This window comes from Amblyomma mixtum, chromosome 10 (assembly GCF_055824585.1).
Source record: "Amblyomma mixtum isolate Tamu chromosome 10, ASM5582458v1, whole genome shotgun sequence".
Lineage (NCBI taxonomy): Eukaryota > Metazoa > Arthropoda > Arachnida > Ixodida > Ixodidae > Amblyomma > Amblyomma mixtum.
In genome coordinates, this window is record NC_143021.1 from 89,676,677 (window position 1) to 89,700,391 (window position 23,715).

Consider the following 23,715-nt stretch of genomic DNA (forward strand, 5'->3'; position numbering starts at 1 on the left):
AATCCAGTCTCCAGTCTCCAGTAAAATCCAGTAAAATCCAGTCTCCAGTCTCCAGTCTCCAGTAAAATCCAGTCTCCAGTCTCCAGTAAAATCCAGACTCCGGTAAAATCCAGTCTCCAGTCTCCAGTAAAATCCAGTTTCTAGTCTCCAGAAAAATCCAGTCTCTAGTTTCCAGTAAAATCCAGTCACTAGTCTCCAGTAAAATCCAGTCTCCAGTCTCCAGTAAAATCCAGTCTCCTGTCTCCAGTCTGCAGTAAAATTCAGTCTCCAGTCTCCAGTAAAATCCAGTCTCCAGTCTCCAGTCTCCAGTAAAATCCAGTCTCCAGTAAAATCCAGTCTCCAGTCTCCAATAAAATCCAGTCTCCAGCCTCTAGTAAAATCCAGTCTCCAGTCTCAAGTCTGCAGTCTCCAGTAAAATCCAGTCTCCAGTCTCCATTAAAATCCAGTTTTCAGTCTCCAGTCTCCAGTAAAATCCAGTCTCCAGTCTCCAGTCTCCAACTCCAGTAAAATCCAGTCTCCACTAAAATCCAGTCTCCAGTAAAATCCAGTCTCCAGTAAAATCCAGTCTCCAGTAAAATCCAGTCTCCAGTATAACATGGTCTCCAGTAAAATCCAGTCTCCAGTCTCCAGTAAAATCCAGTCTCCAGTAAAATCCAGTCTCCAGTCCCCAGTCTCTAGTAAAACCCAGTCTCCAGTCTCCAGTAAAATCCAGTCTCCAGTCTCCAGTAAAATCCAGTCTCCAGTAAAATTCAGTCTCCAGTTAAATCCAGTCTCCAGTAAAATCCAGTCTCCACTAAAATCCAGTCTCTAGTAAAATCCAGTCTCAAATAAAATCCAGTCTCCAGTAAAATCCAGTCTCCAGTAAAATCAAGTCTCCAGTCTCCAGTAAAATCCAGTCTCCAGTATAATATGGTGTCCAGTAAAATCCAGTCTCCAGTCTCCAGTAAAATCCAGTCTCCAGTCTCCAGTAAAATCCAGTCTCCAGTCCCCAGTCTCTAGTAAAACCCAGTCTCCAGTCTCCAGTCTCCAGTAAAATCCAGTCTCCAGTCTCCAGTCTCCAGTAAAATCCAGTCTCCAGTAAAATCCAGTCTCCAGTGAAATCCAGTCTCCGGTCTCCAGTAAAATCCAGTAAAATCCAGTAAAATGCAGTCTCCAGTCTCCAGTAAAATCCAGTCTCCAGTCTCCAGTAAAATCCAGTAAAATCCAGTCTCCAGTCTCCAGTAAAATCCAGTCTCCAGTCTCCAGTAAAATCCAGACTCCGGTAAAATCCAGTCTCCAGTCTCCAGTAAAATCCAGTTTCTAGTCTCCAGTAAAATCCAGTCTCTAGTCTCCAGTAAAATCCAGTCACTAGTCTCCAGTAAAATCCAGTCTCCAGTCTCCAGTCTGCAGTAAAATTCAGTCTCCAGTCTCCAGTAAAATCCAGTCTCCAGTCTCCAGTCTCCAGTAAAATCCAGTCTCCAGTCTCCAATAAAATCCAGTCTCCAGCCTCTAGTAAAATCCAGTCTCCAGTCTCAAGTCTGCAGTCTCCAGTAAAATCCAGTCTCCAGTCTCCATTAAAATCCAGTTTTCAGTCTCCAGTCTCCAGTAAAATCCAGTCTCCAGTCTCCAGTCTCCAACTCCAGTAAAATCCAGTCTCCAGTCTCCAGTCTCCAGTAAAATCCAGTCTCCAGTAAAATCCAGTATCCAGTCTCTAGTCTCCAGTCTCCAGTATCCTGTCTCCAGTAAAATCCAGTCTCCAGTCTCCAGTAAAATCCAGTCTCCAGTCCCCTGTCTCTAGTAAAACCCAGTCTCCAGTCTCCAGTAAAATCCAGTCTCCAGTCTCCAGGAAAATCCAGTCTCCAGTTAAATCCAGTCTCCAGTAAAATCCAGTCTCCACTAAAATCCAGTCTCCAGTAAAATCCAGTCTCCAGTAAAATCCAGTCTCCAGTCTCCAGTAAAATCCAGTCTCCAGTCTCCAGTAAAATCCAGTCTCCAGTCTCCAGTAAAATCCAGTCTCCAGTCTCCAATCTCCAGTAAAATCCTGTCTCCAGTAAATTCCAGTCTCCAGTCTCCAATAAAATCCAGTCTCCATCCTCCAGTAAAATTCAGTCTCCAGTCTCAAGTCTGCAGTCTCCAGTCTCCAGTAAAATCCAGTCTCCAGTCTCCAGTAAATCCAGTTTTCAGTCTCCAGTCTCCAGTAAAATCCAGTCTCCAGTCTCCAATCTCCAGTAAAATACAGTCTCCAGTTAAATCCAGTCTCCAGTCTCCAGTAAAATCCAGTCTCCAGTAAAATCCAGTCTCCAGTCTCCAGTAAAATCCAGTCTCCAGTCTCCAGTAAAATCTAGTCTCCAGTAAAATCCAGTCTCCAGTAAAATCCAGCCTCCAGTAAAATCCAGTCTCCACTAAAATCCAGTCTCTAGTAAAATCCAGTCTCCAGTAAAATCCAGTCTCCACTAAAATCCAGTCTCCAGTAAAATCCAGTCTCCAGTAAAATCCAGTCTCCAGTCTCCAGTCTCTAGTAAAATCCAGTCTCCAGTCTCTAGTTTCCAGTCTCCAGTAAAATCCAGCCTCCAGTCTCCAGTCTCCAGTATAATCCAGTCTCCAGTAAAATCCAGTCTCCAGTCTCCAGTAAAATCCAGTCTCCAGTCTCCAGTCTCCAGTAAAATCCAGTCTCCAGTAAAATCCAGTCTCCAGTCCCCAGTCTCTAGTTAAACCCAGTATCCAGTCTCCAGTCTCCAGTAAAATCCAGTCTCCAGTCTCCAGTAAAATCCAGTCTCCAGTAAAATCCAGTCTCCAGTTAAATCCAGTCTCCAGTAAAATCCAGTCTCCACTAAAATCCAGTCTCTAGTAAAATCCAGTCTCCAGTAAAATCCAGTCTCTAGTAAAATCCAGTCTCCAGTAAAATTAAGTCTCGAGTATAATATGGCCTCCAGTAAAATCCAGTCTCCAGTAAAATCCAGTCTCCAGTCTCAAGTCTCCATTAAAATCCAGTCTCCAGTCTCCAGTAAAATCCAGTCTCCAGTCCCCAGTCTCTAGTAAAACCCAGTCTCCAGTCTCCAGTCTCCAGTAAAATCCAGTCTCCAGTCTCCAGTCTCCAGTAAAATCCAGTCTCCAGTAAAATCCAGTCTCCAGTTAAATCCAGTCTCCAGTAAAATCAAGTCTCCAGTCTCCAGTCTCCAGTCTCCAGTAAAATCCAGTCTCCAGTCTCCAGTAAAATCCAGTAAAATCCAGTAAAATCGAGTAAAATCCAGTAAAATCCAGTAAAATCTAGTCTCCAGTCTCCAGTAAAATCCAGTAAAATCCAGTCTCCAGACTCCAGTCTCCAGCAAAATCCAGTAAAATCCAGTCTCGAGTCTCCAGTCTCCAGTAAAATCCAGTCTCCAGTCTCCAGTAAAATCCAGTCTCCAGTCTCCAGTAAAATCCAGTCTCCAGTCTACAGTAAAATCCAGTCTCCAGTCTCCAGTAAAATGCAGTTTCTAGTCTCCTGTAAAATCCAGTCTCTAGTCTCCAGTAAAATCCAGTCTCCAGTCTCCAGTCTCCAGTAAAATCCAGTGTCCAGTCTCCAGTCTGCAGTAAAATCCAGTCTCCAGTCTCCAGTAAAATCCAGTCTCCAGTCTCCAATCTCCAGTAAAATCCTGTCTCCAGTCTCCAATAAAATCCAGTCTCCAGCCTCCAGTAAAATCCAGTCTCCAGTCTCAAGTCTCCAGTCTCCAGTAAAATCCAGTTTTCAGTCTCCAGTCTCCAGTAAAATCCAGTCTCCAGTCTCGAGTCTCCAACTCCAGTAAAATCCAGTCTCCAGTAAAATCCAGTCTCCAGTCTCCAGTAAAATCCAGTCTCCAGTCTCCAGTAAAATCCAGTCTCCAGTAAAATCCAGTCTCCAGTCTCTAGTCTCCAGTCTCCAGTATCCAGTCTCCAGTCTCCAGTAAAATCCAGTCTCATGTAAAATCCAGTCTCCAGTAAAATCCAGTCTCCAGTAAAATCCAGTCTCCAGTAAAATCCAGTCTCCAGTAAAATCCAGTCTCCAGTAAAATCCACTCTCCAGTAAAATCCAGTCTCCAGTAAAATCCAGTCTCCAGTCTCCAGTAAAATCCAGTCTCCAGTCTCCAGTAAAATCCAGTCTCCAGTCTCCAGTAAAATCCAATCTCCAGTACAATCCAGTCTCCAGTAAAATCCAGTCTCCAGTAAAATCCAGTCTACAGTAAAATCCAGTCTCCAGTAAAATCCTGTCTCCAGTAAAATCCAGTCTCCAGTAAAATCCAGTCTCCAGTAAAATCCAGTCTCCAGTAAAATCCAGCCTCCTGTCTCCAGTAAAATCCAGTCTCCAGTAAAATCCAGTCTCCAGTCTCCAGTAAAATCCAGTCTCCAGTAGAATCCTGTCTCCAGCCTCTAGTAAAATCCCGTCTCCAGTCTCCAGTAAAATCCAGTCTCTAGTCTCCAGTAAAATCCAGTCTCTAGTCTCCAGTAAAATCCAGTCTCCAGTCTTCAGTCTCCAGTAAAATCCAGTCTCCAGTCTCCAGTAAAATCCAGTCTCCAGTCTCCAGTAAAATCCAGTCTCCAGTCTCCAGTAAAATCCAGTCTCCAATCTCCAGTAAAATCCTGTCTCCAGTAAGTTCCAGTCTCCAGTCTCCAATAAAATCCAGTCTCCAGCCTCCAGTAAAATTCAGTCTCCAGTCTCAAGTCTCCAGTCTCCAGTCTCCAGTTAAATCCAGTCTCCAGTCTCCAGTAAAATGCAGTTTTCAGTCTCCAGTCTCCAGTAAAATCCAGTCTCCAGTCTGCAGTCTCCAACTCCAGTAAAATCCAGTCTCCAGTCTCCAACTCCAGTAAAATCCAGTCTCCAGTCTCCAGTCTCCAGTAAAATCCGGTCCCCAGTAAAATCCAGTCTCCAGTCTCTAGTAAAATCCAGTCTCCAGTAAAATCCAGTCTCCAGTAAAATCCAGTTCCAGTAAAATCCAGTCTCCAGTAAAATCCAGTCTCCAGTAAAATACAGTCTCCAGTCTCCAATCTCCAGTAAAATACAGTCTCCAGTTAAATCCAGTCTCCAGTCTCCAGTAAAATCCAGTCTCCAGTCTCCAGTCTCCAGTAAAATCCAGTCTCCAGTCTCCAGTCTGCAGTAAAATCCAGTCTCCAGTCTCCAGTAAAATCCAGTCTCCAGTCTCCAGTCTCCAGTAAAATCCAGTCTCTAGTAAAATCCAGTCTCCAGTCTCAAGTCTGCAGTCTCCAGTAAAATCCAGTCTCAAGTCTCCATTAAAATCCAGTTTTCAGTCTCCAGTCTCCAGTAAAATCCAGTCTCCAGTCTCCAACTCCAGTAAAATCCAGTCTCCAGTCTCCAGTAAAATCCAGTCTCCAGTCTCCAGTAAAATCCAGTCTCCAGAAAAATCCAGTATCCAGTCTCTAGTCTCCAGTCTCCAGTATCCAGTCTCTAGTAAAATCCAGTCTCCAGTCTCCAGTCTCCAGTAAAATCCAGTCTCCAGTCCCCTGTCTTTAGTAAAACCCAGTCTCCAGTCTCCAGTCTCCAGTAAAATCCAGTCTCCAGTCTCCAGTCTCCAGGAAAATCCAGTCTCCAGTTAAATCCAGTCTCCAGTAAAATCCAGTCTCCACTAAAATCCAGTCTCCAGTAAAATCCAGTCTCCAGTAAAATCCAGTCTCCAGTCTCCAGTAAAATCCAGTCTCCAGTCTCCAGTAAAATCCAGTCTCCAGTCTCCAATCTCCAGTAAAATCCTGTCTCCAGTAAATTCCACTCTCCAGTCTCCAATAAAATCCAGTCTCCAGCCTCCAGTAAAATCCAGTCTCCAGTCTCCAGTAAAATCCAGTTTTCAGTCTCCAGTCTCCAGTAAAATCCAGTCTCCAGTCTCCAACTCCAGTAAAATCCAGTCTCCAGTTTCCAGTAAAATCCAGTCTCCCGGTCTCCAGTAAAATCCAGTCTCCAGTAAAATCCAGTCTCCAGTAAAATCCAGTCTCCAGTCTCGAGTAAAATCCATTCTCGAGTAAAATCCAGTCTCCAGTAAAATCCAGTTCCAGTAAAATCCAGTCTCCAGTCTCCAGTAAAATCCAGCCTCCAGTAAAATCCAGTCTCCAGTCTCCAATCTCCAGTAAAATACAGTCTCCAGTTAAATCCAGTCTCCAGTCTCCAGTAAAATCCAGTCTCCAGTCCCCAGTCTCCAGTAAAATCCAGTCTCCAGTCTCCAGTAAAATCCAGTCTTCAGTCTCCAGTAAAATCTAGTCTCCAGTAAAATCCAGTCTCCAGTAAAATCCAGTCTCCACTAAAATCCAGTCTCTAGTAAAATCCAGTCTCCAGTAAAATCCAGTCTCCAGTAAAATCCAGTCTCCAGTAAAATCCAGTCTCCAGTAAAATCCAGTCTCCAGTCTCCAGTCTCTAGTAAAATCCAGTCTCCAGTCTCTAGTTTCCAGTCTCCAGTAAAATCCAGCCTCCAGTCTCCAGTCTCCAGTATAATCCAGTCTCCAGTAAAATCCAGTCTCTAGTCTCCAGTCTCCAGTAAAATCCAGTCTCCAGTCTCCAGTAAAATCCAGTCTCCAGTCTCCAGTAAAATCCAGTCTCCAGTCTCCAGCCTCCAGTAAAATCCAGTCTCCAGTAAAATCCACTCTCCAGTAAAATCCAGTCTCCAGTAAAATCCAGTCTCCAGTAAAATCAAGTCTCCAGTATAATATGGTCTCCAGTAAAATCCAGTCTGCAGTAAAATCCAGTCTCCAGTCTCAAGCCTGCATTAAAATCCAGTCTCCAGTAAAATCCAGTCTCCAGTCTCCAGTAAAATCCAGTCTCCAGTCTCCAGTCTCCAGTAAAATCCAGTCTCCAGTCTCCAATAAAATCCAGTCTCCAGCCTCTAGTAATATCGAGTCTCCAGTCTCAAGTCTGCAGTCTCCAGTAAAATCCAGTCTCCAGTCTCCATTAAAATCCAGTTTTCAGTCTCCAGTCTCCAGTAAAATCCAGTCTCCAGTCTCCAGTCTCCAACTCCAGTACAATCCAGTCTCCAGTCTCCAGTAAAATCCAGTCTCCAGTCTCCAGTAAAATCCAGTCTCCAGTCTCCAGTAAAATCCAGTCTCCAGTAAAATCCAGTATCCAGTCTCCAGTATCCAGTATCCAGTCTCCAGTCTCCAGTAAAATCCAGTCTCCAGTCTCCAGTCTCCAGTAAAATCCAGTCTCCAGTCCCCTGTCTCTAGTAAAACCCAGTCTCCAGTCTCCAGTCTCCAGTAAAATCCAGTCTCCAGTCTCCAGTCTCCAACTCCAGTAAAATCCAGTCTCCAGTCTCCAACTCCTGTAAAATCCAGTCTCCAGTCTCCAGTAAAATCCAGTCTCCAGTCTCCAGTCTCCAGTAAAATCCAGTCTCCAGTAAAATCCAGTCTCCAGTAAAATCCAGTCTCCAGTAAAATCCAGTTCCAGTAAAATCCAGTCTCCAGTAAAATCCAGTCTCCAGTCTCCAGTAAAATCCAGTCTCCAGTAAAATCCAGTCTCCAGTCTCCAATCGCCAGTAAAATACAGTCTCCAGTTAAATCCAGTCTCCAGTCTCCAGTAAAATCCAGTCTCCAGTCCCCAGTCTCCAGTAAAGTCCAGTCTCCAGTCTCCAGTAAAATCCAGTCTCCAGTAAAATCCAGTCTCCACTAAAATCCAGTCTCCAGTAAAATCCAGTCTCCAGTAAAATCCAGTCTCCAGTAAAATCCAGTCTCCAGTATAACATGGTCTCGAGTAAAATCCAGTCTCCAGTCTCCAGTAAAATCCAGTCTCCAGTAAAATCCAGTCTCCAGTCCCCAGTCTCTAGTAAAACCCAGTCTCCAGTCTCCAGTAAAATCCAGTCTCCAGTCTCCAGTCTCCAGTAAAATCCAGTCTCCAGTAAAATTCAGTATCCAGTTAAATCCAGTCTCCAGTAAAATCCAGTCTCCAGTAAAATCAAGTCTCCAGTCTCCAGTAAAATCCAGTCTCCAGTATAATATGGTGTCCAGTAAAATCCAGTCTCCAGTCTCCAGTAAAATCCAGTCTCCAGTCTCCAGTAAAATCCAGTCTCCAGTCCCCAGTCTCTAGTAAAACCCAGTCTCCAGTCTCCAGTCTCCAGTAAAATCCAGTCTCCAGTCTCCAGTCTCCAGTAAAATCCAGTCTCCAGTAAAATCCAGTCTCCAGTAAAATCCAGTCTCTAGTGAAATCCAGTCTCCGGTCTCCAGTAAAATCCAGTAAAATCAAGTAAAATCCAGTCTCCAGTCTCCAGTAAAATCCAGTCTCCAGTCTCCAGTAAAATCCAGTAAAATCCAGTCTCCAGTCTCCAGTCTCCAGTAAAATCCAGTCTCCAGTCTCCAGTAAAATCCAGACTCCGGTAAAATCCAGTCTCCAGTCTCCAGTAAAATCCAGTTTCTAGTCTCCAGAAAAATCCAGTCTCTAGTCTCCAGTAAAATCCAGTCACTAGTCTCCAGTAAAATCCAGTCTCCAGTCTCCAGTAAAATCCAGTCTCCAGTCTCCAGTCTGCAGTAAAATTAGTCTCCAGTCTCCAGTAAAATCCAGTCTCCAGTCTCCAGTCTCCAGTAAAATCCAGTCTCCAGTAAAATCCAGTCTCCAGTTAAATCCAGTCTCCAGTAAAATCAAGTCTCCAGTCTCCAGTCTCCAGTAAAATCCAGTCTCCAGTCTCCAGTAAAATCCAGTAAAATCCAGTAAAATCGAGTAAAATCCAGTAAAATCCAGTAAAATCTAGTCTCCAGTCTCCAGTAAAATCCAGTAAAATCCAGTCTCCAGACTCCAGTCTCCAGCAAAATCCAGTAAAATCCAGTCTCGAGTCTCCAGTCTCCAGTAAAATCCAGTCTCCAGTCTCCAGTAAAATCCAGTCTCCAGTCTCCAGTAAAATCCAGTCTCCAGTCTACAGTAAAATCCAGTCTCCAGTCTCCAGTAAAATGCAGTTTCTAGTCTCCTGTAAAATCCAGTCTCTAGTCTCCAGTAAAATCCAGTCTCCAGTCTCCAGTCTCCAGTAAAATCCAGTGTCCAGTCTCCAGTCTGCAGTAAAATCCAGTCTCCAGTCTCCAGTAAAATCCAGTCTCCAGTCTCCAATCTCCAGTAAAATCCTGTCTCCAGTCTCCAATAAAATCCAGTCTCCAGCCTCCAGTAAAATCCAGTCTCCAGTCTCAAGTCTCCAGTCTCCAGTAAAATCCAGTTTTCAGTCTCCAGTCTCCAGTAAAATCCAGTCTCCAGTCTCGAGTCTCCAACTCCAGTAAAATCCAGTCTCCAGTAAAATCCAGTCTCCAGTCTCCAGTAAAATCCAGTCTCCAGTCTCCAGTAAAATCCAGTCTCCAGTAAAATCCAGTCTCCAGTCTCTAGTCTTCAGTCTCCAGTATCCAGTCTCCAGTCTCCAGTAAAATCCAGTCTCATGTAAAATCCAGTCTCCAGTAAAATCCAGTCTCCAGTAAAATCCAGTCTCCAGTAAAATCCAGTCTCCAGTAAAATCCAGTCTCCAGTAAAATCCAGTCTCCAGTAAAATCCACTCTCCAGTAAAATCCAGTCTCCAGTAAAATCCAGTCTCCAGTCTCCGGTAAAATCCAGTCTCCAGTCTCCAGTAAAATCCAGTCTCCAGTCTCCAGTAAAATCCAATCTCCAGTACAATCCAGTCTCCAGTAAAATCCAGTCTCCAGTAAAATCCAGTCTACAGTAAAATCCAGTCTCCAGTAAAATCCTGTCTCCAGTAAAATCCAGTCTCCAGTAAAATCCAGTCTCCAGTAAAATCCAGCCTCCTGTCTCCAGTAAAATCCAGTCTCCAGTAAAATCCAGTCTCCAGTCTCCAGTAAAATCCAGTCTCCAGTAGAATCCTGTCTCCAGCCTCTAGTAAAATCCCGTCTCCAGTCTCCAGTAAAATCCAGTCTCTAGTCTCCAGTAAAATCCAGTCTCTAGTCTCCAGTAAAATCCAGTCTCCAGTCTTCAGTCTCCAGTAAAATCCAGTCTCCAGTCTCCAGTAAAATCCAGTCTCCAGTCTCCAGTAAAATCCAGTCTCCAGTCTCCAGTAAAATCCAGTCTCCAATCTCCAGTAAAATCCTGTCTCCAGTAAATTCCAGTCTCCAGTCTCCAATAAAATCCAGTCTCCAGCCTCCAGTAAAATTCAGTCTCCAGTCTCAAGTCTCCAGTCTCCAGTCTCCAGTTAAATCCAGTCTCCAGTCTCCAGTAAAATGCAGTTTTCAGTCTCCAGTCTCCAGTAAAATCCAGTCTCCAGTCTGCAGTCTCCAACTCCAGTAAAATCCAGTCTCCAGTCTCCAACTCCAGTAAAATCCAGTCTCCAGTCTCCAGTCTCCAGTAAAATCCGGTCCCCAGTAAAATCCAGTCTCCAGTCTCTAGTAAAATCCAGTCTCCAGTAAAATCCAGTCTCCAGTAAAATCCAGTTCCAGTAAAATCCAGTCTCCAGTAAAATCCAGTCTCCAGTAAAATACAGTCTCCAGTCTCCAATCTCCAGTAAAATAGTCTCCAGTTAAATCCAGTCTCCAGTCTCCAGTAAAATCCAGTCTCCAGTCTCCAGTAAAATCCAGTCTCCAGTCTCCAGTCTGCAGTAAAATCCAGTCTCCAGTCTCCAGTAAAATCCAGTCTCCAGTCTCCAGTCTCCAGTAAAATCCAGTCTCTAGTAAAATCCAGTCTCCAGTCTCAAGTCTGCAGTCTCCAGTAAAATCCAGTCTCAAGTCTAAATTAAAATCCAGTTTTCAGTCTCCAGTCTCCAGTAAAATCCAGTCTCCAGTCTCCAACTCCAGTAAAATCCAGTCTCCAGTCTCCAGTAAAATCCAGTCTCCAGTCTCCAGTAAAATCCAGTCTCCAGTCTCCAGTAAAATCCAGTCTCCAGAAAAATCCAGTATCCAGTCTCTAGTCTCCAGTCTCCAGTATCCAGTCTCCAGTATCCAGTCTCTAGTAAAATCCAGTCTCCAGTCTCCAGTCTCCAGTAAAATCCAGTCTCCAGTCCCCTGTCTCTAGTAAAACCCAGTCTCCAGTCTCCAGTCTCCAGTAAAATCCAGTCTCCAGTCTCCAGTCTCCAGGAAAATCCAGTCTCCAGTTAAATCCAGTCTCCAGTAAAATCCAGTCTCCACTAAAATCCAGTCTCCAGTAAAATCCAGTCTCCAGTAAAATCCAGTCTCCAGTAAAATCCAGTCTCCAGTCTCCAGTAAAATCCAGTCTCCAGTCTCCAGTAAAATCCAGTCTCCAGTCTCCAATCTCCAGTAAAATCCTGTCTCCAGTAAATTCCACTCTCCAGTCTCCAATAAAATCCAGTCTCCAGCCTCCAGTAAAATCCAGTCTCCAGTCTCCAGTAAAATCCAGTTTTCAGTCTCCAGTCTCCAGTAAAATCCAGTCTCCAGTCTCCAACTCCAGTAAAATCCAGTCTCCAGTTTCCAGGAAAATCCAGTCTCCCGGTCTCCAGTAAAATCCAGTCTCCAGTAAAATCCAGTCTCCAGTCTCGAGTAAAATCCATTCTCGAGTAAAATCCAGTCTCCAGTAAAATCCAGTTCCAGTAAAATCCAGTCTCCAGTCTCCAGTAAAATCCAGTCTCCAGTAAAATCCAGTCTCCAGTCTCCAATCTCCAGTAAAATACAGTCTCCAGTTAAATCCAGTCTCCAGTCTCCAGTAAAATCCAGTCTCCAGTCCCCAGTCTCCAGTAAAATCCAGTCTCCAGTCTCCAGTCTCCAGTAAAATCCAGTCTTCAGTCTCCAGTAAAATCTAGTCTCCAGTAAAATCCAGTCTCCAGTAAAATCCAGTCTCCACTAAAATCCAGTCTCTAGTAAAATCCAGTCTCCAGTAAAATCCAGTCTCCAGTAAAATCCAGTCTCCAGTAAAATCCAGTCTCCAGTAAAATCCAGTCTCCAGTCTCCAGTCTCTAGTAAAATCCAGTCTCCAGTCTCTAGTTTCCAGTCTCCAGTAAAATCCAGCCTCCAGTCTCCAGTCTCCAGTATAATCCAGTCTCCAGTAAAATCCAGTCTCTAGTCTCCAGTCTCCAGTAAAATCCAGTCTCCAGTCTCCAGTAAAATCCAGTCTCCAGTCTCCAGTAAAATCCAGTCTCCAGTCTCCAGCCTCCAGTAAAATCCAGTCTCCAGTAAAATCCACTCTCCAGTAAAATCCAGTCTCCAGTAAAATCCAGTCTCCAGTAAAATCAAGTCTCCAGTATAATATGGTCTCCAGTAAAATCCAGTCTGCAGTAAAATCCAGTCTCCAGTCTCAAGCCTGCATTAAAATCCAGTCTCCAGTAAAATCCAGTCTCCAGTCTCCAGTAAAATCCAGTCTCCAGTCTCCAGTCTCCAGTAAAATCCAGTCTCCAGTCTCCAATAAAATCCAGTCTCCAGCCTCTAGTAATATAGAGTCTCCAGTCTCAAGTCTGCAGTCTCCAGTAAAATCCAGTCTCCAGTCTCCATTAAAATCCAGTTTTCAGTCTCCAGTCTCCAGTAAAATCCAGTCTCCAGTCTCCAGTCTCCAACTCCAGTAAAATCCAGTCTCCAGTCTCCAGTAAAATCCAGTCTCCAGTCTCCAGTCTCCAGTAAAATCCAGTCTCCAGTCTCCAGTAAAATCCAGTCTCCAGTAAAATCCAGTATCCAGTCTCCAGTCTCCAGTAAAATCCAGTCTCCAGTCTCCAGTCTCCAGTAAAATCCAGTCTCCAGTCCCCTGTCTCTAGTAAAACCCAGTCTCCAGTCTCCAGTCTCCAGTAAAATCCAGTCTCCAGTCTCCAGTCTCCAACTCCAGTAAAATCCAGTCTCCAGTCTCCAACTCCTGTAAAATCCAGTCTCCAGTCTCCAGTAAAATCCAGTCTCCAGTCTCCAGTCTCCAGTAAAATCCAGTCTCCAGTAAAATCCAGTCTCCAGTAAAATCCAGTCTCCAGTAAAATCCAGTTCCAGTAAAATCCAGTCTCCAGTAAAATCCAGTCTCCAGTCTCCAGTAAAATCCAGTCTCCAGTAAAATCCAGTCTCCAGTCTCCAATCGCCAGTAAAATACAGTCTCCAGTTAAATCCAGTCTCCAGTCTCCAGTAAAATCCAGTCTCCAGTCCCCAGTCTCCAGTAAAGTCCAGTCTCCAGTCTCCAGTAAAATCCAGTCTCCAGTAAAATCCAGTCTCCACTAAAATCCAGTCTCCAGTAAAATCCAGTCTCCAGTAAAATCCAGTCTCCAGTAAAATCCAGTCTCCAGTATAACATGGTCTCGAGTAAAATCCAGTCTCCAGTCTCCAGTAAAATCCAGTCTCCAGTAAAATCCAGTCTCCAGTAAAATCCAGTCTCCAGTCCCCAGTCTCTAGTAAAACCCAGTCTCCAGTCTCCAGTAAAATCCAGTCTCCAGTCTCCAGTCTCCAGTAAAATCCAGTCTCCAGTAAAATTCAGTATCCAGTTAAATCCAGTCTCCAGTAAAATCCAGTCTCCAGTAAAATCAAGTCTCCAGTCTCCAGTAAAATCCAGTCTCCAGTATAATATGGTGTCCAGTAAAATCCAGTCTCCAGTCTCCAGTAAAATCCAGTCTCCAGTCTCCAGTAAAATCCAGTCTCCAGTCCCCAGTCTCTAGTAAAACCCAGTCTCCAGTCTCCAGTCTCCAGTAAAATCCAGTCTCCAGTCTCCAGTCTCCAGTAAAATCCAGTCTCCAGTAAAATCCAGTCTCCAGTAAAATCCAGTCTCTAGTGAAATCCAGTCTCCGGTCTCCAGTAAAATCCAGTAAAATCAAGTAAAATCCAGTCTCCAGTCTCCAGTAAAATCCAGTCTCCAGTCTCCAGTAAAATCCAGTAAAATCCAGTCTCCAGTCTCCAGTCTCCAGAAAAATCCAGTCTCCAGTCTCCAGTAAAATCCAGACTCCGGTAAAATCCAGTCTCCAGTCTCCAGTAAAATCCAGTTTCTAGTCTCCAGAAAAATCCAGTCTCTAGTCTCCAGTAAAATCCAGTCACTAGTCTCCAGTAAAATCCAGTCTCCAGTCTCCAGTAAAATCCAGTCTCCAGTCTCCAGTCTGCAGTAAAATTAGTCTCCAGTCTCCAGTAAAATCCAGTCTCCAGTCTCCAGTCTCCAGTAAAATCCAGTCTCCAGTAAAATCCAGTCTCCAGTTAAATCCAGTCTCCAGTAAAATCAAGTCTCCAGTCTCCAGTCTCCAGTAAAATCCAGTCTCCAGTCTCCAGTAAAATCCAGTAAAATCCAGTAAAATCGAGTAAAATCCAGTAAAATCCAGTAAAATCTAGTCTCCAGTCTCCAGTAAAATCCAGTAAAATCCAGTCTCCAGACTCCAGTCTCCAGCAAAATCCAGTAAAATCCAGTCTCGAGTCTCCAGTCTCCAGTAAAATCCAGTCTCCAGTCTCCAGTAAAATCCAGTCTCCAGTCTCCAGTAAAATCCAGTCTCCAGTCTACAGTAAAATCCAGTCTCCAGTCTCCAGTAAAATGCAGTTTCTAGTCTCCTGTAAAATCCAGTCTCTAGTCTCCAGTAAAATCCAGTCTCCAGTCTCCAGTCTCCAGTAAAATCCAGTGTCCAGTCTCCAGTCTGCAGTAAAATCCAGTCTCCAGTCTCCAGTAAAATCCAGTCTCCAGTCTCCAATCTCCAGTAAAATCCTGTCTCCAGTCTCCAATAAAATCCAGTCTCCAGCCTCCAGTAAAATCCAGTCTCCAGTCTCAAGTCTCCAGTCTCCAGTAAAATCCAGTTTTCAGTCTCCAGTCTCCAGTAAAATCCAGTCTCCAGTCTCGAGTCTCCAACTCCAGTAAAATCCAGTCTCCAGTAAAATCCAGTCTCCAGTCTCCAGTAAAATCCAGTCTCCAGTCTCCAGTAAAATCCAGTCTCCAGTAAAATCCAGTCTCCAGTCTCTAGTCTTCAGTCTCCAGTATCCAGTCTCCAGTCTCCAGTAAAATCCAGTCTCATGTAAAATCCAGTCTCCAGTAAAATCCAGTCTCCAGTAAAATCCAGTCTCCAGTAAAATCCAGTCTCCAGTAAAATCCAGTCTCCAGTAAAATCCAGTCTCCAGTAAAATCCACTCTCCAGTAAAATCCAGTCTCCAGTAAAATCCAGTCTCCAGTCTCCGGTAAAATCCAGTCTCCAGTCTCCAGTAAAATCCAGTCTCCAGTCTCCAGTAAAATCCAATCTCCAGTACAATCCAGTCTCCAGTAAAATCCAGTCTCCAGTAAAATCCAGTCTACAGTAAAATCCAGTCTCCAGTAAAATCCTGTCTCCAGTAAAATCCAGTCTCCAGTAAAATCCAGTCTCCAGTAAAATCCAGCCTCCTGTCTCCAGTAAAATCCAGTCTCCAGTAAAATCCAGTCTCCAGTCTCCAGTAAAATCCAGTCTCCAGTAGAATCCTGTCTCCAGCCTCTAGTAAAATCCCGTCTCCAGTCTCCAGTAAAATCCAGTCTCTAGTCTCCAGTAAAATCCAGTCTCTAGTCTCCAGTAAAATCCAGTCTCCAGTCTTCAGTCTCCAGTAAAATCCAGTCTCCAGTCTCCAGTAAAATCCAGTCTCCAGTCTCCAGTAAAATCCAGTCTCCAGTCTCCAGTAAAATCCAGTCTCCAATCTCCAGTAAAATCCTGTCTCCAGTAAATTCCAGTCTCCAGTCTCCAATAAAATCCAGTCTCCAGCCTCCAGTAAAATTCAGTCTCCAGTCTCAAGTCTCCAGTCTCCAGTCTCCAGTTAAATCCAGTCTCCAGTCTCCAGTAAAATGCAGTTTTCAGTCTCCAGTCTCCAGTAAAATCCAGTCTCCAGTCTGCAGTCTCCAACTCCAGTAAAATCCAGTCTCCAGTCTCCAACTCCAGTAAAATCCAGTCTCCAGTCTCCAGTCTCCAGTAAAATCCGGTCCCCAGTAAAATCCAGTCTCCAGTCTCTAGTAAAATCCAGTCTCCAGTAAAATCCAGTCTCCAGTAAAATCCAGTTCCAGTAAAATCCAGTCTCCAGTAAAATCCAGTCTCCAGTAAAATACAGTCTCCAGTCTCCAATCTCCAGTAAAATAGTCTCCAGTTAAATCCAGTCTCCAGTCTCCAGTAAAATCCAGTCTCCAGTCTCCAGTAAAATCCAGTCTCCAGTCTCCAGTCTGCAGTAAAATCCAGTCTCCAGTCTCCAGTAAAATCCAGTCTCCAGTCTCCAGTCTCCAGTAAAATCCAGTCTCTAGTAAAATCCAGTCTCCAGTCTCAAGTCTGCAGTCTCCAGTAAAATCCAGTCTCAAGTCTAAATTAAAATCCAGTTTTCAGTCTCCAGTCTCCAGTAAAATCCAGTCTCCAGTCTCCAACTCCAGTAAAATCCAGTCTCCAGTCTCCAGTAAAATCCAGTCTCCAGTCTCCAGTAAAATCCAGTCTCCAGTCTCCAGTAAAATCCAGTCTCCAGAAAAATCCAGTATCCAGTCTCTAGTCTCCAGTCTCCAGTATCCAGTCTCCAGTATCCAGTCTCTAGTAAAATCCAGTCTCCAGTCTCCAGTCTCCAGTAAAATCCAGTCTCCAGTCCCCTGTCTCTAGTAAAACCCAGTCTCCAGTCTCCAGTCTCCAGTAAAATCCAGTCTCCAGTCTCCAGTCTCCAGGAAAATCCAGTCTCCAGTTAAATCCAGTCTCCAGTAAAATCCAGTCTCCACTAAAATCCAGTCTCCAGTAAAATCCAGTCTCCAGTAAAATCCAGTCTCCAGTAAAATCCAGTCTCCAGTCTCCAGTAAAATCCAGTCTCCAGTCTCCAGTAAAATCCAGTCTCCAGTCTCCAATCTCCAGTAAAATCCTGTCTCCAGTAAATTCCACTCTCCAGTCTCCAATAAAATCCAGTCTCCAGCCTCCAGTAAAATCCAGTCTCCAGTCTCCAGTAAAATCCAGTTTTCAGTCTCCAGTCTCCAGTAAAATCCAGTCTCCAGTCTCCAACTCCAGTAAAATCCAGTCTCCAGTTTCCAGGAAAATCCAGTCTCCCGGTCTCCAGTAAAATCCAGTCTCCAGTAAAATCCAGTCTCCAGTCTCGAGTAAAATCCATTCTCGAGTAAAATCCAGTCTCCAGTAAAATCCAGTTCCAGTAAAATCCAGTCTCCAGTCTCCAGTAAAATCCAGTCTCCAGTAAAATCCAGTCTCCAGTCTCCAATCTCCAGTAAAATACAGTCTCCAGTTAAATCCAGTCTCCAGTCTCCAGTAAAATCCAGTCTCCAGTCCCCAGTCTCCAGTAAAATCCAGTCTCCAGTCTCCAGTCTCCAGTAAAATCCAGTCTTCAGTCTCCAGTAAAATCTAGTCTCCAGTAAAATCCAGTCTCCAGTAAAATCCAGTCTCCACTAAAATCCAGTCTCTAGTAAAATCCAGTCTCCAGTAAAATCCAGTCTCCAGTAAAATCCAGTCTCCAGTAAAATCCAGTCTCCAGTAAAATCCAGTCTCCAGTCTCCAGTCTCTAGTAAAATCCAGTCTCCAGTCTCTAGTTTCCAGTCTCCAGTAAAATCCAGCCTCCAGTCTCCAGTCTCCAGTATAATCCAGTCTCCAGTAAAATCCAGTCTCTAGTCTCCAGTCTCCAGTAAAATCCAGTCTCCAGTCTCCAGTAAAATCCAGTCTCCAGTCTCCAGTAAAATCCAGTCTCCAGTCTCCAGCCTCCAGTAAAATCCAGTCTCCAGTAAAATCCACTCTCCAGTAAAATCCAGTCTCCAGTAAAATCCAGTCTCCAGTAAAATCAAGTCTCCAGTATAATATGGTCTCCAGTAAAATCCAGTCTGCAGTAAAATCCAGTCTCCAGTCTCAAGCCTGCATTAAAATCCAGTCTCCAGTAAAATCCAGTCTCCAGTCTCCAGTAAAATCCAGTCTCCAGTCTCCAGTCTCCAGTAAAATCCAGTCTCCAGTCTCCAATAAAATCCAGTCTCCAGCCTCTAGTAATATAGAGTCTCCAGTCTCAAGTCTGCAGTCTCCAGTAAAATCCAGTCTCCAGTCTCCATTAAAATCCAGTTTTCAGTCTCCAGTCTCCAGTAAAATCCAGTCTCCAGTCTCCAGTCTCCAACTCCAGTAAAATCCAGTCTCCAGTCTCCAGTAAAATCCAGTCTCCAGTCTCCAGTCTCCAGTAAAATCCAGTCTCCAGTCTCCAGTAAAATCCAGTCTCCAGTAAAATCCAGTATCCAGTCTCCAGTCTCCAGTAAAATCCAGTCTCCAGTCTCCAGTCTCCAGTAAAATCCAGTCTCCAGTCCCCTGTCTCTAGTAAAACCCAGTCTCCAGTCTCCAGTCTCCAGTAAAATCCAGTCTCCAGTCTCCAGTCTCCAACTCCAGTAAAATCCAGTCTCCAGTCTCCAACTCCTGTAAAATCCAGTCTCCAGTCTCCAGTAAAATCCAGTCTCCAGTCTCCAGTCTCCAGTAAAATCCAGTCTCCAGTAAAATCCAGTCTCCAGTAAAATCCAGTCTCCAGTAAAATCCAGTTCCAGTAAAATCCAGTCTCCAGTAAAATCCAGTCTCCAGTCTCCAGTAAAATCCAGTCTCCAGTAAAATCCAGTCTCCAGTCTCCAATCGCCAGTAAAATACAGTCTCCAGTTAAATCCAGTCTCCAGTCTCCAGTAAAATCCAGTCTCCAGTCCCCAGTCTCCAGTAAAGTCCAGTCTCCAGTCTCCAGTAAAATCCAGTCTCCAGTAAAATCCAGTCTCCACTAAAATCCAGTCTCCAGTAAAATCCAGTCTCCAGTAAAATCCAGTCTCCAGTAAAATCCAGTCTCCAGTATAACATGGTCTCGAGTAAAATCCAGTCTCCAGTCTCCAGTAAAATCCAGTCTCCAGTAAAATCCAGTCTCCAGTAAAATCCAGTCTCCAGTCCCCAGTCTCTAGTAAAACCCAGTCTCCAGTCTCCAGTAAAATCCAGTCTCCAGTCTCCAGTCTCCAGTAAAATCCAGTCTCCAGTAAAATTCAGTATCCAGTTAAATCCAGTCTCCAGTAAAATCCAGTCTCCAGTAAAATCAAGTCTCCAGTCTCCAGTAAAATCCAGTCTCCAGTATAATATGGTGTCCAGTAAAATCCAGTCTCCAGTCTCCAGTAAAATCCAGTCTCCAGTCTCCAGTAAAATCCAGTCTCCAGTCCCCAGTCTCTAGTAAAACCCAGTCTCCAGTCTCCAGTCTCCAGTAAAATCCAGTCTCCAGTCTCCAGTCTCCAGTAAAATCCAGTCTCCAGTAAAATCCAGTCTCCAGTAAAATCCAGTCTCTAGTGAAATCCAGTCTCCGGTCTCCAGTAAAATCCAGTAAAATCAAGTAAAATCCAGTCTCCAGTCTCCAGTAAAATCCAGTCTCCAGTCTCCAGTAAAATCCAGTAAAATCCAGTCTCCAGTCTCCAGTCTCCAGAAAAATCCAGTCTCCAGTCTCCAGTAAAATCCAGACTCCGGTAAAATCCAGTCTCCAGTCTCCAGTAAAATCCAGTTTCTAGTCTCCAGAAAAATCCAGTCTCTAGTCTCCAGTAAAATCCAGTCACTAGTCTCCAGTAAAATCCAGTCTCCAGTCTCCAGTAAAATCCAGTCTCCAGTCTCCAGTCTGCAGTAAAATTAGTCTCCAGTCTCCAGTAAAATCCAGTCTCCAGTCTCCAGTCTCCAGTAAAATCCAGTCTCCAGTAAAATCCAGTCTCCAGTCTCTAATAAAATCCAGTCTCCAGCCTCTAGTAAAATCCAGTCTCCAGTCTCAAGTCTGCAGTCTCCAGTAAAATCCAGTCTCCAGTCTCCATTAAAATCCAGTTTTCAGTCTCCAGTCTCCAGTAAAATCCAGTCTCCAGTCTCCAGTCTCCAACTCCAGTAAAATCCAGTCTCCACTAAAATCCAGTCTCCAGTAAAATCCAGTCTCCAGTCTCCAGTAAAATCCAGTCTCCAGTAAAATCCAGTCTCCAGTCCCCAGTCTCTAGTAAAACCCAGTCTCCAGTCTCCAGTAAAATCCAGTCTCCAGTAAAATCCAGTCTCCAGTAAAATTCAGTCTCCAGTTAAATCCAGTCTCCAGTAAAATCCAGTCTCCACTAAAATCCAGTCTCTAGTAAAATCCAGTCTCAAATAAAATCCAGTCTCCAGTCTCCAGTAAAATCCAGTCTCCAGTAAAATTCAGTCTCCAGTTAAATCCAGTCTCCAGTAAAATCCAGTCTCCACTAAAATCCAGTCTCTAGTAAAATCCAGTCTCAAATAAAATCCAGTCTCCAGTAAAATCCAGTCTCCAGTAAAATCAAGTCTCCAGTCTCCAGTAAAATCCAGTCTCCAGTATAATATGGTGTCCAGTAAAATCCAGTCTCCAGTCTCCAGTAAAATCCAGTCTCCAGTCTCCAGTAAAATCCAGTCTCCAGTCCCCAGTCTCTAGTAAAACCCAGTCTCCAGTCTCCAGTAAAATCCAGTCTCCAGTCTCCAGTCTCCAGTAAAATCCAGTCTCCAGTAAAATCCAGTCTCCAGTGAAATCCAGTCTCCGGTCTCCAGTAAAATCCAGTAAAATCCAGTCTCCAGTCTCCAGTAAAATCCAGTCTCCAGTCTCCAGTAAAATCCAGTAAAATCCAGTCTCCAGTCTCCAGTAAAATCCAGTCTCCAGTCTCCAGTAAAATCCAGACTCCGGTAAAATCCAGTCTCCAGTCTCCAGTAAAATCCAGTTTCTAGTCTCCAGTAAAATCCAGTCTCTAGTCTCCAGTAAAATCCAGTCACTAGTCTCCAGTAAAATCCAGTCTCCAGTCTCCAGTAAAATCCAGTCTCCAGTCTCCAGTCTGCAGTAAAATTCAGTCTCCAGTCTCCAGTAAAATCCAGTCTCCAGTCTCCAGTAAAATCCAGTCTCCAGTAAAATCCAGTCTCCAGTCTCCAATAAAATCCAGTCTCCAGCCTCTAGTAAAATCCAGTCTCCAGTCTCAAGTCTGCAGTCTCCAGTAAAATCCAGTCTCCAGTCTCCATTAAAATCCAGTTTTCAGTCTCCAGTCTCCAGTAAAATCCAGTCTCCAGTCTCCAGTCTCCAACTCCAGTAAAATCCAGTCTCCAGTAAAATCCAGTCTCCAGTCTCCAGTCTCCAGTAAAATCCAGTCTCCAGTCTCCAGTAAAATCCAGTCTCCAGTAAAATCCAGTATCCAGTCTCTAGTCTCCAGTCTCCAGTATCCAGTCTCCAGTAAAATCCAGTCTCCAGTCTCCAGTCTCCAGTAAAATCCAGTCTCCAGTCCCCTGTCTCTAGTAAAACCCAGTCTCCAGTCTCCAGTAAATTCCAGTCTCCAGTCTCCAGGAAAATCCAGTCTCCAGTTAAATCCAGTCTCCAGTAAAATCCAGTCTCCACTAAAATCCAGTCTCCAGTAAAATCCAGTCTCCAGTAAAATCCAGTCTCCAGTCTCCAGTAAAATCCAGTCTCCAGTCTCCAGTAAAATCCAGTCTCCAGTCTCCAGTAAAATCCAGTCTCCAGTCTCCAATCTCCAGTAAAATCCTGTCTCCAGTAAATTCCAGTCTCCAGTCTCCAATAAAATCCAGTCTCCATCCTCCAGTAAAATTCAGTCTCCAGTCTCAAGTCTGCAGTCTCCAGTCTCCAGTAAAATCCAGTCTCCAGTCTCCAGTAAATCCAGTTTTCAGTCTCCAGTCTCCAGTAAAATCCAGTCTCCAGTCTCCAACTCCAGTAAAATCCAGTCTCCAGTCTCCAGTAAAATCCAGTCTCCCGTCTCCAGTAAAATCCAGTCTCCAGTAAAATCCAGTCTCCAGTCTCTAGTAAAATCCATTCTCGAGTAAAATCCAGTCTCCAGTAAAATCCAGTTCCAGTAAAATCCAGTCTCCAGTAAAATCCAGTCTCCAGTCTCCAATCTCCAGTAAAATACAGTCTCCAGTTAAATCCAGTCTCCAGTCTCCAGTAAAATCCAGTCTCCAGTAAAATCCAGTCTCCAGTAAAATCCAGTCTCCAGTAAAATCTAGTCTCCAGTAAAATCCAGTCTCCAGTAAAATCCAGCCTCCAGTAAAATCCAGTCTCCACTAAAATCCAGTCTCTAGTAAAATCCAGTCTCCAGTAAAATCCAGTCTCCAGTAAATTCCAGTCTCCAGTCTCCAGTCTCTAGTAAAATCCAGTCTCCAGTCTCTAGTTTCCAGTCTCCAGTAAAATCCAGCCTCCAGTCTCCAGTCTCCAGTATAATCCAGTCTCCAGTAAAATCCAGTCTCTAGTCTCCAGTCTCCAGTAAAATCCAGTCTCCAGTCTCCAGTAAAATCCAGTCTCCAGTAAAATCCAGTCTCCAGTCTCCAGCCTCCAGTAAAATCCAGTCTCCAGTCTCCAGTAAAATCCACTCTCCAGTAAAATCCCGTCTCCAGTAAAATCCAGTCTCCAGTAAAATCTAGTCTCCAGGAAAATCCAGTCTCCAGTAAAATCCAGTCTCCAGTAAAATCAAGTCTCCAGTATAATATGGTCTCCAGTAAAATCCAGTCTCCAGTATAATATGGTCTCCAATATGGGACCATTTGGCAGCCGGGGTTGCGGCAGTGAACAAGCCCTGACCATTCTGTACTCCTCACGCAGGTCCGTTTCACCTTTCAAGAAGCCGTCCACTGCAGCACTCACGTGTGACGATCACAGTGACACAGCATCAAGAAAAGACATCTTTCACCGATAACCAAATCAGCCGACAGCGCCACCGACGTTCAACGTGCCCTCCCGCCCCCCAGAATCGACTACTACATAAGGATCGACACCGCACAAGATCGACCATTTGGCAGCCGGGGTTGCGGCAGTGAACAAGCCCTGACCATTCTGTACTCCTCACGCAGGTTAGTTAGTTTCATTGATTTCCACGTGTACTTTTTTTGCCGCAACCACTGCTGCCCATACCAGTCCTTTCTCTGTCACAATGCCCACCAATGCAGAATTGGCAAAAGATGTTGAAGAGCTGAAAAAAGAAGTGTCCGAATTGCGAGACAGCCTTGCTATGTTCAATGAACTCTACGAGGCAATGAAAATCAAGCAAGCTGACTTGACAAAAGAGAATAAGGAACTTGCTCGTTGCAATAAGCAGTTATCACAGCGATTGTCTGAACAGGAGCAATATTCCAGGATAAATAACGTTGAGGTTAAGGGAGTTCCATCGACTCAGGGTGAGAGCTGCGTCGCAATTCTGGAAGAAATTGGCTCGAAAATAGGTTGTTCAGTTTCTAGCACTGACATTGAAGTTGCGCATCGAGTTCCTGCGAAAACCGACACCAACATCATAGCACGTTTTTTTTCCCGCGTCAAGAAGGCAGAATTTATTTCCAAAGCAAGAAAAGCACGCATCTCCATGAGCTCCATCGGATTTAAGGTCCATGCTGACAATGACAAGCCCATCTACGTGAACGATCACCTAACCCCAGAGAACAAACGGCTTCTTGGCAAAGCACTGGCTCTGAAAAAAGAAAAAAACTGGGAGTTTGTGTGGGTAGACAATGGCCGTATCAAGGCAAGGGAGACCAAGGATAGCGACGTCTACCGTATCTCTGGAGTTGATGATCTTTCAGTCTTCACGTAAAAGGAGCACCACATATCAATAATCATCATGCACTTCTCACTAGACCACTTTAAAAGCCTCCTCCTTAATTCAGCTGATACCCATAAGTCTATTATTCATTTTAATTCTCGCAGTTTACCAAGGCATTACGATGACTTAGTAAACTTTTTAACGCTCGTTGATCACGCCTTTTCAATCATTTGTCTTTCTGAGACATGGCTGTCATCCGACGATGATAGGCTGTTTGCTCTTCCTAGCTATCACAATGAATACTATCACAGGTCAGCTGATGGACACGGAGGATCTGCTATCTTTATTTCTAACGCTATATCATACAAACGCCGTCACGACATCACGTTTCAAACAGAAAAGTGCGAATCAGTATGGTTAGAATTTCACAAAGCAATTTTTGCTTCACACAGAAACACTGTCATTGGTAG

General features: G+C 44.3%; 1 protein-coding gene across 1 annotated transcript; it reads left to right on the top strand.

Moving 5' to 3' along the window:
• The first annotated feature begins 22,642 nt into the window (after positions 1 to 22,642).
• On the top strand, positions 22,643 to 23,296 carry LOC149326415 (uncharacterized). Its single transcript, XM_089564570.1, has one exon. The coding sequence runs from the start codon at positions 22,643 to 22,645 to the stop codon at positions 23,294 to 23,296; it is 654 nt and encodes a 217-aa protein (XP_089420696.1).
• The last annotated feature ends 419 nt before the right edge of the window (positions 23,297 to 23,715 follow it).

Bases quoted from the DNA above. Each gene is read 5' to 3' on its own strand.
- LOC149326415 (XM_089564570.1), top strand. From the start codon at position 22,643: ATGCCCACCAATGCAGAATTGGCAAAAGATGTTGAAGAGCTGAAAAAA.